Source organism: Mus musculus, chromosome 14, assembly GCF_000001635.26.
Source record: "Mus musculus strain C57BL/6J chromosome 14, GRCm38.p6 C57BL/6J".
NCBI classification, from domain to species: domain Eukaryota; kingdom Metazoa; phylum Chordata; class Mammalia; order Rodentia; family Muridae; genus Mus; species Mus musculus.
Genome location: NC_000080.6, coordinates 16,807,732 through 16,822,500, shown reverse-complemented (window position 1 = coordinate 16,822,500; position 14,769 = coordinate 16,807,732). Strand labels below are relative to the sequence as shown.

Here is a 14,769-nt window from a genome sequence, read left to right as displayed (position 1 = left end):
TTCATCAGAGATAATCTACAGCTCAGGATTCCTAGAGATGGTGACATTTTTGGGTGAAGCATCGTTTTAGGGCTAATGTTCATAAAGCAAGGGAAACACGGCCTCTTCTTTAGGGCTCAGGGGGTGCTAAGACCCCAGGATCCTGGGCTTTCCCTGTGGACAGTGTCCATTTTAGTACAGAGGGACCAGATATTGAAGTTAGCCTCTGAGTGAGGACAAAGGCTATGCTTGGATTCTTTCCCCTAAGGGTGGCAATTGGTGCAGTATGCAATCCGCTAGGTGTGCAAGCTCTACCTGGTTCAGAGGGAGCAGAAGAGGGAGCACCATTCAAGCCAGTTTGACATTCTGGCTCTGCCACATGTGTAGGATATGGGAGAAGATGTCTAAACTCTTGTCAATTCTACAGCTTATCCAGAAAGTGAGGCATGTCCCTGCAACCTTGTGAGATTGTTCAGCGTCTCAAAGGTCAGAGCTTATACCTCAGGGTCAGGCATGTGGTAAAGAAACAGAAGTTACTGATTAGGGTATTTGGGGACCCCTGAATGCTCAGGAGGATATACAGGTTACTGTTTTCCCTTTATCCATAGCCCATCTTTCTCTTTTTTAGTTCTCTGCTGTAACACGCACTCCTTCATTCCCAGCCCAAAGTCCATAGTCTTTCCAGTAAGCTGGTTCTCAGAAGCACACTGCTTAATGAGACAATATGTGTGTTTAACATGAACCTTCACTGAGTGTTTACTATAAATCAGGCATTGTTCATTTCTGTGTAGCAGGATCTCGTTTCATCTTTTCAGGGAGCCTCTGAAGTAAATTCTTTAATTATTCACATTTTACATCTTTTTAAAAGCCTTCTATATTGAGATGTGAAATCATTTCCCTAAAGTCCAGAATCACAACTGAATCTGGGCATCTGGCTCTGCCCTATACGACTGATCACTTTGCTTTGAAGCTCCCAGGGTCTGGGTTCAGAGCTTGTCATCCAGTGAGCTCCAAAGTTTGGAAGTTCCTTCTGGATGTGGTTACCGTGGCAAAGGTAATTATGTGAAGTATGCGGTCAATACAGAGAATAGAGGTGAGACTTCCCCCACTCTCTTTCAAGGAATCTTAGGTACAGAACTTGTGGAATACGCTTGGGAAAGGCTGGGTGGTTGGGCCCTCATAAAGTGTGTGACTTCTCTCAGGGTTGTAAGTCCTCCTGATTACAGGGACCATATCACAATCTGTGATGTTTACACTCATAACTGACACAGAATAGTTTGCTTAGACTGATGGGTGAGTGAGAGAGGGATGGAGGAAGAGAAGAGTAATGAATGAGTGAGTGTTGGAGTAGGGATGGATGAGAAATGATTGGTTAGAAGTGCAGTATGGATTGTAGATGCATAAATGGAGGAATGAAGGGATGGATGTAGAGCAAGGGAGACATGAATTATGGGTTGATTTTTTTCAGTGTAGCTATCCATGTTTAATAGCTAAATACAAGATATAGAACCTAGAAGACAGTATAGACATACTTTAAAATATTTATATAATGGATTTTTCTCCTTGTCTGTGCTACATATATGCATACATATGGATATTCAATATAACCTGCTGAGTCTATTCAGTGCTGATTATATGCATATGTTTCTAAGACTGAGCATCCATTTGGTATTAGACAAATACTTAGGTGCCACATCTCTGTGCAAGGCTAATTGTCGTAGCTTGTCATCTATGAGTGAGGTGTGAGATCTCCCTAATCCATTTGGCATAGAAACTAGTATTGTCATTGTACCAGTCTGGTTTAGGGATTCATATTGTTGAGGTTTCATATTTATAACTCTTTCTTGTTTTATATAGAAGATATAACCTTAAAGCAAATTTCCAGGTCCTCTTTCTCTTCCAGGCTTTCTGCCCCCTCTTTGAAGGCTCACTGAGCTTTTGATTGAAGGGTCTTTATAGGTGTGCTAGGGTTAGGTACAGTATGGTCAGTTCTCTGCAGTTTTGAATAGTTCAGGTTTCTGTATTACTGTCTGTCTTTTGCAAAAGGAAGCTTCTTTGATAAGGAATGAGGGCTACTCTTACATGTGAGTATAAGAATAAGTATTTAGAATGCATACAGAAATTATACTGGTTTAGGAAAATGGCAATAATAGGTTATCCTCTAGGTAGCTGGGTAGATTTACAGTAACATGAATAAATCCATTTCTATTGAGCAAGCCTAAAGTCCAATAATACAGTTATTGGTTAAGACCAAGACATAAATGCCACTCTTGTACCTTTGAGGATATCTTGTCATGTTTGTCATCACCCTGGTTGGTAGATGTAACATCTGGATAGGAGTACTGATTGCTTTTCTCCATTGATAGCTTGCATAGTCCTTTTTGAAGTACCATAAAAGCTAGTCCCCTGGCATGTGGCTTTCAAAAGAATCTCAGCTTAATTCCTTGAAACCTTGTGTCAGAAGTGCATGGCGTCTTCAGAAGTAGCAACTTGTCTTAAAATTCTGTACAGCAACCAAAGTCAGTGGCAATTAATTGGCTGTATTATTTTGGGAGTCTGGAGTCCAATAACTCCAGAGGTTTCTCATGTCTACAGCTGGAGATTTTGTTGGATAGTCTGTGGTTCTGAGGGAGGATTGTCACCATATTACTTCATATGTGATTTAGATAAACATAGAATGTGAGTCCCTGTGGCTTCTTTAAACATTCTTAGTATTGTCTACCTTGATATTATTCTTGTAGACATGGTGACAATAAGGAACTGATCTAAAATGTCCCACTGCAATGGTTTCTGACCTTTTTCCATATTAAAATTGAGCTTTTTCCTGCAGTTATATTTTGCTGCTGGTGTTCCATCCAACATGGAAACAGTGAAATCCAAAATTGTTCCTGTATAGTATGTACAAGCTTGGAGGCCAATAGGCTAGATTGCATCAAACAAACAATTTTCCTGAATAACATGATCATATTCATTCAGAAAATGTTTACTGAGTACCGATTCACTCTCTGGAACTAAGGGGTTGAAGCATAGGTGAAAACAAGAGAAACACTATAAATAGAGGGACAGGAAATAAATGCTTCACCGTGGCTATGGAGAAATGTGAGGCACAGAGAATTGTGTTACAGGGAACAGAATTCAGAGTGGTGCTGGGATTTAATAGAGGAATATCAGTTAGGATAAAATTATATGTAGATGTTTTAGCCTATATTATAAGGCTTGAATTTGAAAATCCAAAACCACAAAATTGTAAATGTATGGAGAAAAGAAGGAATTTGAAAGTCTAAATCATTTAATATTTTTTGCAAAATAAGTTAATAAAGTGAGAAATTCCCTAGATTTGTAACACATTTGCTTGTTTGTATTCTGACAGGATTAACAGCCCTGGAATTTGTGGATGACCACTGCCCCAGAACCCTAAGCTGGGCAGCTGGGCAGCTGGCCAGCACCAGCATCCTTCCTGTTATCTGAAAAGCAAAATGGGAGACAGAGAGCCCCTGCTGGGAGGAAGCCAGGTCATTGGATGAATGTGCTTGCTTTGGACAGGACTTTCTTTATTGAGCCTGTTTGCACACACTCACCACCTTCTGTGTGATTCTGGACCTGTAGTAATGTGTGTCCACCCTGGAGCACTGGTCCTTCAGTGAAGCCTGAAGCATGAGCACCAGCAGCCACGCATGCCCAGTCCCGGCAGTGCGTGGACACATGACTCACTACCCAGCTGCACCCTACCCATTACTGTTCCCCCCTGTCATCAGAGGACTCTCCCTGCCTCCACTCCATGGGCTCCATGGCCACCCACCTCCCAGTGGATGCAGCACCCCATCACCAGCCAGTAAGTACTCAGGGCCATTGCCCTGGCAGACTCACACTATATGGTGGGCAGGCTCCGTTCAATTATGTTGGTTTCTCTCTGTTGAAAATTCTATCTGAAATTTTCTGGGGAAAAAAAAATGAACATGTAATGACAGCAAGGTGTGACATAAAGAAAAGGTGGCCTTTAGGTTTTGGTTCATGCTAAGCAGCTAAGACACTTGTTCTGTTTTATAATGTGTGGGACAAAAGCTACTGAGCAGAGGAGGAAGAGATTCCTGAAGATACTCACCACTGGAGTGCATAGCTCCAGTGAGAGACAATGATAGGGAAAAGCCATTGACCCTCCTGAAGTTGGAGTCTAACTGTGAGATTCCCTCTGGGCTATTGTGTTACCAATGCTGCTGGTAGTCCTCAGTTCACAGACTTCTTCTCCTGTCAGGTGGTTTTCTGTGTCCCTGACAACTTTGGGTTCTTAACTGAGTTGCATGAGTTCTAACCCAAGGTCATTTCTTCCTGATGCATAAAAGGTCCTGTGAGAAAGTAAAAGAATTCTTAGACTGCTTCAAGTTTAACATGACTCGCTTGTGAAAAGTATTCATTTAGGACAGTTTTTAAGAGTTCTGTCTGAAGGCCTAGCCAGTATACCAGTGATCTTGTCCAGCTTTGAAGCTTGTGTAGTGGTTATTTGAAGGTGGAGGCTGTGCTGGCTCCTGGTACTGTGATAGATACCAGGACTGTGTATTCTGTGTTCATTCTGCCTGTGGCAAAGTCAGCTAGAGCTCAGCCTGGCCCTCACTGTTGATGCTTCCTATCCTGCCGCTTTTGAGCAAATTCTTCCAAATATTGGTTTGGCTCTAAAAAGTTTATCTTTTGAAGTACTGCCTTAACTTTTTTGGTGTTGTTCACTGTGCTCAACTTTTCCCTCTACCTCCTCACACACAAGTAGCAGGGAGTTTGCTCTACCTAAAGAGTCCTTTTGAAATTAAGATGGAGCCAAGAAAACAAGCAGGGAGTGACAGAAAGACAGACAGACAGACAGACATTTGGAATTTGGTGACAAATTCCAGGGGTATGGTTTACCATCACAGAAGGATCATTTTAAATTCTGACTCATTTTCCTTCTTGGAATGACTCTATTGTGATCCATGCCCCTGTGACTTCTGGCCTCAGTACAGGACCAGTAGAGCCTTTGAAATGCTCAGCAACTGTCTCTCATCCTTTTAAAGTTCACATTGAAAGTAGATGCAGATAAAATGGCTTCAAGGCTGTCAGGAGATAGCCAAAGAATGTCTGTATTGAAAATGTATTGTCACAGGTGCTAGATCAAACTACAGAAGTTAATTCAATATCAATGATATTACAGAGTTAGCTTCAGTGAGCACAAGGGCATATAAAAGGATTGTTAATGCTTAGAAGTCACTCAAGAGCCTCACAGTCTAATTCTATAGCTCAGCCAACCTGACACGCAATATGTCCTAACAGATTTCTGATTTTAGATTTAAAGTATATTTGTTGTTGTGACTGAGAAATTAAGAAAACAGGATTCCCATCCTGGGAGATAAAATATAACAGATTAGACACTCTTGGGCTGCCTGAAGCCCCCAAGGTGACCAACAATAAATCTTAGCAACCTTGGGCTACCTCCAGCCCAGATTTTATGGAAAGTTCAGTGCATACATGGTATATAGAACAGAGCAATTGGTATTGCAGGCTGACGAGCATCCCTGGATAGTGCATAGGTTCATTGTCATGCAACCCTCACGTCTTATAGATGCCTCTTGGCTAGAGTGTTCTTTAGAGGTGGGCTTTTGTTTTTATAAATAAAAATGTCATGTTTACATTTTTCCTGGAGCAGGCCTCTTAGTATTGTTCTCTTTTATGAGAAAGGTATGCTGACTCTCTTGGGGGGGGGGGGTCAGGAGTAGGGAGAAAACATGGAGCTGTGAGTCATCCTATCCAGACCTAACCCGGGGCTATGCCTATGCCATTCACTTTTGTAAAGTTCCCTGTCTCAGTTTGATGATAGCTCCGTAAAAGCTGAGCCATGTCATATTTGAGGCTCCTTTTTACCTTGTATGCTAATAACATAAATGCATACATACATACAAACATACATGTTGCTATCTGTTTTATGCTTGAGCCACATTACAATTTCATTTTTCTAGAACCTGGTGAGATGCTACTGGTTGCATAGGAATCAACCTTTAAGGGGTGATGGTTTGAAGTTTAAGGAAACAAAGGGTTAATAGCAGACAGGAGATTGCTTGGTTTTGCTTTCAGGAGGCATGGAGGAAGATACTGGGTGTCTGCACCTTGAGAAGTAATTTGAGTAAGACAAATAGAAGAGGTTCCGACTGAAAGCTTCTAATCGGGCTTCCTTCTTACCACATCAATGTCTTGTTTTATTTTTTTTTTCTTACTTCTTTCAGTCAAATCAAGTAAAGTTGCCTAGGTGAAATTCATTAAGATTTTTATGCATACGAGTGATTGGCTTCATATATGTATATATACAACATGTATGCAGGTGCCCATAGAGACCAGAAATGGATGACTTATGAGATCCTCTTTAACTGGAATTATGGAAGGTTGTAAGCAACCCTATGGTTGCTGGGAGCTGAATCTAGGGCTGTCATAAGAGTAGCAAATATTCTTCACCTTTTTCTCTCCGGCCTCAACGAACTCAGCAGCAGACACTGTCAAGGGAGTGTCTGTGAGCAGCAGACTCTGTCAAGGGAGTGTCTATGAGCTGGCCATCAATGAGCGAACTCTTTCCAAGCACTTGAGAGCCAAAGACAGTCAGATCTCTATGAGTTTGAGGCTAGTAGCCTCGTATAAACAGTGAGTTCCAAAGCCAGGGCTGCATAGAGAGACTCTGTCTCACAGACAGGAGAAGAGAGATGGAGAAGGAGAGGGAGGAGAAGTGGACAGAGGAGAAAGAAGGGAAGAGGTAGAAGGAGAATATTACTAAAATCTGTGCTTTGCATCCTAAAAGAAGAATGAAATCTTATAAGACAAATCCACTGACTTTCCTCTGGCTAAAAATAAGCATAAATTTTTATTTATGTCTTAAAATTAATTCAGGAGATATCCTAGTGCTGTGAATTCTCACTGTGTAACAGTGTACATACCTGGGTGGTAAAGGCAGCTCCTGTAGAGTAGAACCAATGACAGGCAGCTGCTCTGGGTGTGTTGGCTGTGATAGAGGGACTGTTTGATGTTTCCTTGATAGTCTATTTATGTCTGTATCTGCTGCTCAAACAGAAATAATTAATCCCCTGCCTCTGAAATGAGATTCTTGGCAGCAGTATGGGATTTCGGAGACTCCAGTATCTGTGATTTCAAAAGCAAATGATCATTTCCATGACAGCTGCTGGTGTGCTGCTTCTTCCTCACACTCTCAGGTTTACCTCTGACCTATCCAGAGCCTGAGCTGTGCTGAACCTCTGTCTGTACTACAGTCTCCCTAGTTATGCATCTAAGAGTGTTGCCTTTTCTTAGGGCTGCTGACACATTCTCTTCATCACAGGACTTTGGGAACTGAGGCAGGAAAATTGAGATCTCAAGCCCAGCTTGATGTATAAAGTAAGATGTTGGTTTTAAAAATGTCCTGACTCTATGTGTGTGTATTGCATTCTGGAGCCACAGTAAACTTAGAGCTCAGGGAGCACGATAGAAAGGAGCACATACTACATAAAAAGGTAAATCTCCAAGCGTTCAGCACCCCATACATCAATCTATGCAGTCACCATAGTTTTACTAGGACCCTGACATGGCTGTCAGATCATTAGCAGAAGTCCTCTTTCACAGGTAAACACCATGAAGTTTAAGGAGAATACAAAGTTTAACAGTTAGTTAGAGTTGGAGTAAAATTCCAAATGCAGAATTTGGGGCTACAAAGTGCATGCCTTTCCCAGTGTGTCAGGCAGTGAGGTCAGCTTAACCTTTGGATGGTCCTCAGCTCCACACAGGCACCTCTTTCCATAATATGCCATGGGGTCCTTAGACATGATAGATGGTTAAGGGATTCTGAAGCCTCATTTGCTCCACAAACTAATAGGAAAGTGGCTATCGTTTTCATCTTAGGAAAAAGTTGGAGGAAACCCCTCATGAGAGTACAAGGGCAGAAAGCCTTCCAGTGGTCTGCCAGGCAGTACTCACAAGCTGGATCCCTGGCTTGATGGGAAAGTTGGGCAGTTTTCTGTCTGTCTTGCTTTCTTTCCCTTCATGGCTGTTTGCTCGATTTTATTGTGCCCGTGTGTTCTTTTATGTGTTGTTCAAGTTGGAAAATGATGCTAAGCATTTTGGCTGAGCCTCTCTCAACATGGTTTGTTTAGTTCCAATGCCTTCTATTAAGAGTTCTTTGCCTTCTTACTTGATTGGAAAGCACTGTTCTGTCAAACACAAAATATTGTATTCACCTTAACACCCTAAATCTCTGGGAAGACAGGCTGTATGTCTCAAAATTAGCCATGACTGGGCATAACAGGAGACATACACAAAGAGGATATGAAACTTAGATAGATTGCAAACTGTTCACCATTGTCCACTGGTTGCCTGGACTCTTTTCTGAAATACTGCACACTGATGGTCTGGTTGATTCCAGTCTTCTGGTGCCCTTTACCCTAGTCTTGTCTTCTTCTCTCGGAGACTTATTTCTCAGTGCTGAGACTTATTTCTTGTGAATGCACCCAGTAAACTTGCACAACAGGAATCAAGTCCGGGGTCTCAGGGGAGATGTGCTACTACATGTTCATGGAGTTTCCCAGATCTCTCGAAGTGGCTGGTTCTCAGCTATGTGTGTCATGTTGGAGCTGTGTGTCATGTTGGATTCTGTCTCCAATGAGAAACCTCCAAAGAATGTGAAGACTATTATGGAATGAATTGTGTTTGCCAGAAAAATATGGCCACCCTGACCTAGTCTAGTCTAGGTCATGCCTTCTTTGAAATAGTATCTAAGCAGATGACCAAAGTGAGACATGTTTATTAGGATGGGTGCTGGTAGCTGTCTCTGCATACCAGACATAGAACTAGGGACACTAGGAAGACCAAGTGCAGAACAGAGCTATACTGTCACAGCCAAAGAACACTTAAGACTTCTAGCCACTTCTTAGAGCTGTTAAGAGGCTAAGCAAGCTATCACCAACAACTGTTCTGTGTAGTTTGAGATGACAGCTCTCAGAAATGAGTCTGGGACTGGTAACTTCTAGCACTGAGAAATAAGTCTCAGCACTGAGAAATATGTCTCCGAGGGAAGAAGACGAGACTAGGGTAAAGGGCACCAGAAGACTGGAATCAACTGGTGAGGTTTAGACCATCAGTGTGCAGTATTTCAGAAAAGAGTCAGAAGCTTTGGGCCAGGGAACCAGTGGACAATGGTGAACAATTTGCAATCTATCTAAGTTTCATATCCTGTAGTTATCGGTTGTTTGTTGGCTTGAAAGGAAAGGCTGCACAGTTTTCATCATTTTTGTCCTGAAATATGTCTATGTCTCACAGAAATAAAACCATAACTGTAGTGATGTTTTATGTGTATTCTTTTCCTGAGCTGTTGAGCAGTACTGCAGAATGTGGTCTTTTCCACATAGCTGTAGAGTTCATGTATCCCACAGATACAAGGCTGTGGTCATGTATACTACAATTTGTTAAAATGAGGTTTTCTCTTATCCCAGTCACATTTTTTGTTTTAGCATTGAATAACAAACTCCCATAGCACTTCATGGCCCTAGCATGTTCTATAGAGTACCCATATTTTTCTTGGTTTTAAAGCTCTATAGGTTCCCTTAGTTTCCATACTGGACTAAGTATACCCAGCAGGATCTTGCACATTCCAGGTTCACAATTAGGCTTGAATCTCAGGAATTACTGGAGTATTGACTTTACCACTGTAGTTATCAGTTGTTTGTTGGCTTGAATCCAACTGTTCTGGCATACCTGACAGTCCCATTCCAGGATTTAGGAGCTCTTTACCTGACTTTGCCATCCTCATGTCTGGAATTATCAGTAGCCTCTCATTCCCTTACATAGGCAAATCTTGATGATGTTGTTGCCTATCCTTTGGCCTCTATCCCTTATCCTTCATTCTTAGACACAATCTTATGGTGTAGTAGATTATGTATATTTGTACATCCTACCTTGCACATCTACAACTATTACTTCTGTACATCTAAAAAACCTGTTCCAGTTCTGTTCTGTTTTTTTCTTCCCTCTTCCTCTTTCTCCTCCTTTTTTTTCTTCTCTCTCTTTTTTTTCTACATAATAGTCTCATATCAGTGAATTTTACTTAAAACTTCTGTGTCTAGGAGCTGGAAATATATCTCAATGATAACACGTATGAAATCCTGGTTTAATCCCCTAGTTAACCTTCTACTCTCCATTGGGTTCCTTTTTATAATAATATAAATCGAGTTTAATATTATTTAAGTCTCCATGTATAATTACTGTCTTCAGAATAACCTGAAATCATTAAAATGAGTGTGTTGTATAGCAGCAGGACTGACTACTTGTTAATTTAGTGCTGAGATTTTTTTTCCTCGGGATACATATAAATGTTTGGTCTAAAATGAAGAGTGTGGGTTTTCTTAACAGATGAGGACAGTGATTATCTGCTCTGTGACCAGACTTTGCAGTATCTAGGAATTCAGAGTCTAATTCCTCATTTGGAAAGGGCCCATGTATTGAACCAATACATAAATGTATATTTGTGTAAATAATGGGTAGTTAGAAGTCCAAGAGCATGAAGAGGAGCAAGAAGGGCCTGGGCATCTCTGGACACAGTCTGTGGACTTGAATGTGATCTTGCCACTTTCCATACCTCACCTTCCCAAGATGATGGTGGAGTGCTAAAAAACAAGGTAAGATTTTGGTTAGCACCAACTACTAATGACAATGTCGTAACATAGAAACCCAGGAAGTAACCATATTTTTCCCTGTGGCCTACTTTTCCAGTCCACCATTTCCAATCAAGTCCTTTCATGCAACAGGACAGCCAGGTTAGTTCCCGAAGGGAAAGGTTTCTAGGTCCATATATGTACTTCTATAACCTTTTAAATTTACATAGCTTACAAAGCCTAACAACACATGCCTTTATATTACTGAATTATCCCAAGTGTCTTATACTTGACTACTAGAGAAGTCCTACTTTCATAAGTAAGCATACCACATGAACTTTCTACTTGTCATGAAAAGTCTGCATCCAGAAAAGACACATCAAGGCATCTCTGTTGAGAGCCAGAGAACTGGGTCATAGGCCATGAATTTTCCACTTAGGACTTGCGAGGCTTGCAGCTCAATTATATCTGTGAATGATTGCTGATGTTGTTGAATGACTTCAGTAATGTCTGTAACAATGGACATTTCTCAAGCCTCTGCTTCTTTTACTACCAAGCTCCTCTAATGTTAACTGCTTAATTATTATGAAGTCAAACAATCCCAAAAAAGACACCCAAGGGAAAGAAGTTGAATTTGAGATTTCATACCAGCAAGTGCCACTTTAATGATAACCGTGCAGTGACTAAGATCATGGCTCCTCAGCATATCTGCTCTAGCCTCAGTGCTTGACATGGCATACATTTGTGTGAGTTCTGATAGGAAACTGTAGTGTGAATATCCCAGCCTTTCTGACTCTATTCTGATCACTTCTTTCCAGAAAAAGCAAAATTACCAATGTGTACAGTCCATCATTGATCATGTCAATTTTACCAAATCTAGATATCCAAATGGATTTATGCTATATATTTGAAACAATACATGTATATATATATATATATATATATATATATATATATACACACACACACATATATATGTATATATATATACACATCCATATAAGTATGACCTACTTATATTATACTCCTAAAAAAGACTTTGCTTTGATACTAAGAATCACAGAACTCCCAATTGAAAATAGCTGACAAAAACAAACTAGGAAGCAATGTATAGAGAATATAAGTCCAGTAAAGGGCAGACTGTGTTCTTGTCATAAGAGATGGTCATTACCCACATTAACTACACATTAGTAATCAAAGCAATGTCCATTAAGGCAATATTGTACTGATGTTTTATACCCATTGGAGTTGCCAGTATTTAGTATTGGAAGGATGGCAGGTGTGTACCATAGCCATTATTACTTGTGGGTAAGAATCAATTTGTTGGGAGAAATATTTAAAAAATGAACCTGCCAGTTCTCCACAGGGCTGGACAATGCTTCCACACACCTGTTGGCCTGCCAACTCTCCAGCCATGCTGTACCACAGGGCTCCCACTGGGTCATCTCTCTGGTGGGGGCCCCAGAGTTCCTCTTACTACCATGCACCCCATGGTCAGCCATCACATCACAATACCCAGTATCCCAGTAGAATCAAGACTCTTAATGTTTAATTAACCAATCAGATTTGTGTATGAGTAATATCACAATTTATAAGATGCCAATATAATAATTTCAATTGATAATGATAAAAGCTTAATCCTAATATTTCTTGAATCTGTCACCTTAGACCACTCAGCCATCCTGACATGCTAATATTTCTAACCTTGTGAAATCATAGCTACTTGTGGCTGGAAAGCACCATGTGGGTACACTTCTGCAGCCATCTTCCTTCTCCTTCTGCTCTGAAACACTCTGTCTCTGCAACTCTTAGCTCTGCTTCCCTTTTCCCTGCCCAATCACAGGTCTCCTGTGCACTAATGTAATTGGACAGGGAAAATCCTGTGACATATATGTCTGTATAAAAGCACTTTACCGTCTAGACTTGATTCTGTGTGACTAAGGAACCTAGGTTGTAGGTTGTATCCTAAAGGCACCCTTTAACTGGGTGTCAGGTCTCATGGTTAAAACATTTATAGTAGGTGCTAGTTCAAATATAAATCTAGAAACCATCCAAATATCAACAAGAAGATGAGAGCAAAATAGTACATTGAATTATTTGCTAGTGAAAATGAGATTGCAAGTAGCAACAGAGATAGAGTGGAGATGCCATGTTGAGGTCTGGTGAGAAGGCCTACTGGGTACAGGCACTTGTCGCTAAGTCACTGACCTGCCTGATCCTCAGAGCCCACGGAGTAGAAGAAACTTTCACCTTCCCTTCACACTTGCACTGTTTTCATTCATTCTTTCTTCCTGATTCCTCAAATAAACAAAATCTATTTTTAAAAATAAATGCAATGATTAATAATGATAAGATGCTATAATGCTGCATATACAATGTTAACCTTAGTATAAGTTGTTGAGTGATGACTTTATAACTCGTACTAGGTTCATGGTTGGGTCACCTATAAGAAAATACAGGTTAACAATAGAAAAAGTGTAAGTTTATTTCATATGTTTCATGTGGCATTCGTGTCTTCACCAATGAAAACTCAGAAAACAAGGAAACCTGGGTCTTTGCTTATTTGGGCAATGTTTAGTGCAAGGAACAGATGAGCTGCATCGTTCTCAACAGAAGCTGTGATACCTGGAGTGATGTCATGGGTGTAGGCCCTTCCTTAGCAAGTCCTGTTTGCTTAGATCCCTTTTTTTGTCCTTGTAGCCCAAATAAAGACAGGCCTCTCTTTGAGGCTCATGAGGCCTCTTTCCAGTGAGTGCCCATGGCTTGCCACCAGGGATCACTTTCAAGAAAAACCACCAGGAATTATGACTGCTTCAGGAAGAAGGGATAAGGAAATTAATACTGCTTCTTCAAATGCCAGTGTGCTGAATATTCAGGGTAATATACACTGTTGAAATAAAAAGAAACTTATTTAGAAAAAATATGTTTCAGTAAAAGTATACAGCAGTAAATTGACAATGATAGATACTTCTCAGTGGTAAAATGGACCAAATAGTTAGGACTAAGTAGAGTCCCATGGTAGACAGATGTACAGAAGGGATAAAGCCTTGAATGTATCTGTCCATCATTCAGGACTTGGTGTCCTTACATACTGAAGCACTACACACACATACACACACTCATACTCACACACACATACACATTCTCACAGCATACACACACATACACAAATATAGATGTATACACACACACACACACACATACACACACACACATATATATATATATATATATATATATATATATTCTCCCATGCATACTCACAACTCAAACACACATCTAAAAAAATAAAAGCTTTTATAAAATTGTCCAAGGTTGGGGCTGTCAATCAGTTGCTAGAGGTCTTAGTTAGCATGTAGCATTTGATCCCTAGCACTGCATAGACCAGGATACACCTGTAGATCCAGATCTTAGAAGTAAAGATGGGTAATAAAAATATTCAAGATGATTCTCAAGTACATAAGCCTTGTCAGACCCAGCTCAAAAAACAACAGCAGTAAACTTTTTCAGTTAGAGGCTGTGTGACAGATTGAATTGTAGCATACCCTGAAACTAATAGACTAGTGTACCGGGACTGGTGTTGGGAATCACCCAGTTTCTTCTTTTTATTGACAAAGAACTCTATAAACAATAGTTTCTGGGGGATTCTGAGGCAGTTACAGACCTGATGACTCCAGGTGTCATTCTCCTATGTGGAAAAGTTTTTTTGGGCTAGAGAAAGGTAGAAAAGAAAGGTTTGAAGAGCCCAAACAGATGTGCTTTTCATTATGTCTCCGTCACTCCCAACCATCAAAGCTCAGGAGTGTTCCTTCACTGTGAGAGAAGATTTGCTTCAGAGTCCCTTTCCATCGTTGGCTTCATTGTGAGGAGTTTATGTCTCAAAAAACTGTTAGCACATTTTGCATTGCACTCACCAGGTTGTGTACACTGAGGACAAGGACATATTCTCTTCCCTTCTTGAGGATATTCTCTCTGGTTTTGAGAGGTGAAATAAATAATCCCAAGTAGCGGTTATGTAGTTCATTGGTGTACATGAGAACAAATGGATAAGCTGCTTCGGAAGCTCTGTAGGGTGTGCACGCCTGGCCAGTCCTCAACTATTTAACTTGACTATGCAATGACCCTGAAGAACACATACTAGCTCAAGAAT

General features: G+C 40.6%; 1 protein-coding gene across 2 annotated transcripts in view; it reads left to right on the top strand.

Annotated features, from left to right (window-relative positions):
* Positions 1-14,769, top strand: part of Rarb (retinoic acid receptor, beta) — a 651,493-nt gene that overhangs the window by 259,831 nt on the left and 376,893 nt on the right. For both annotated transcript variants that reach the window (NM_001289761.1, NM_001289760.1), the window contains exon 2: positions 3,350-3,811. In NM_001289761.1, coding sequence (NP_001276690.1) covers positions 3,634-3,811 — 178 coding nt within the window. In that variant the 5' untranslated portion in view covers positions 3,350-3,633. The remainder of the gene's footprint in view (positions 1-3,349; positions 3,812-14,769) is intronic.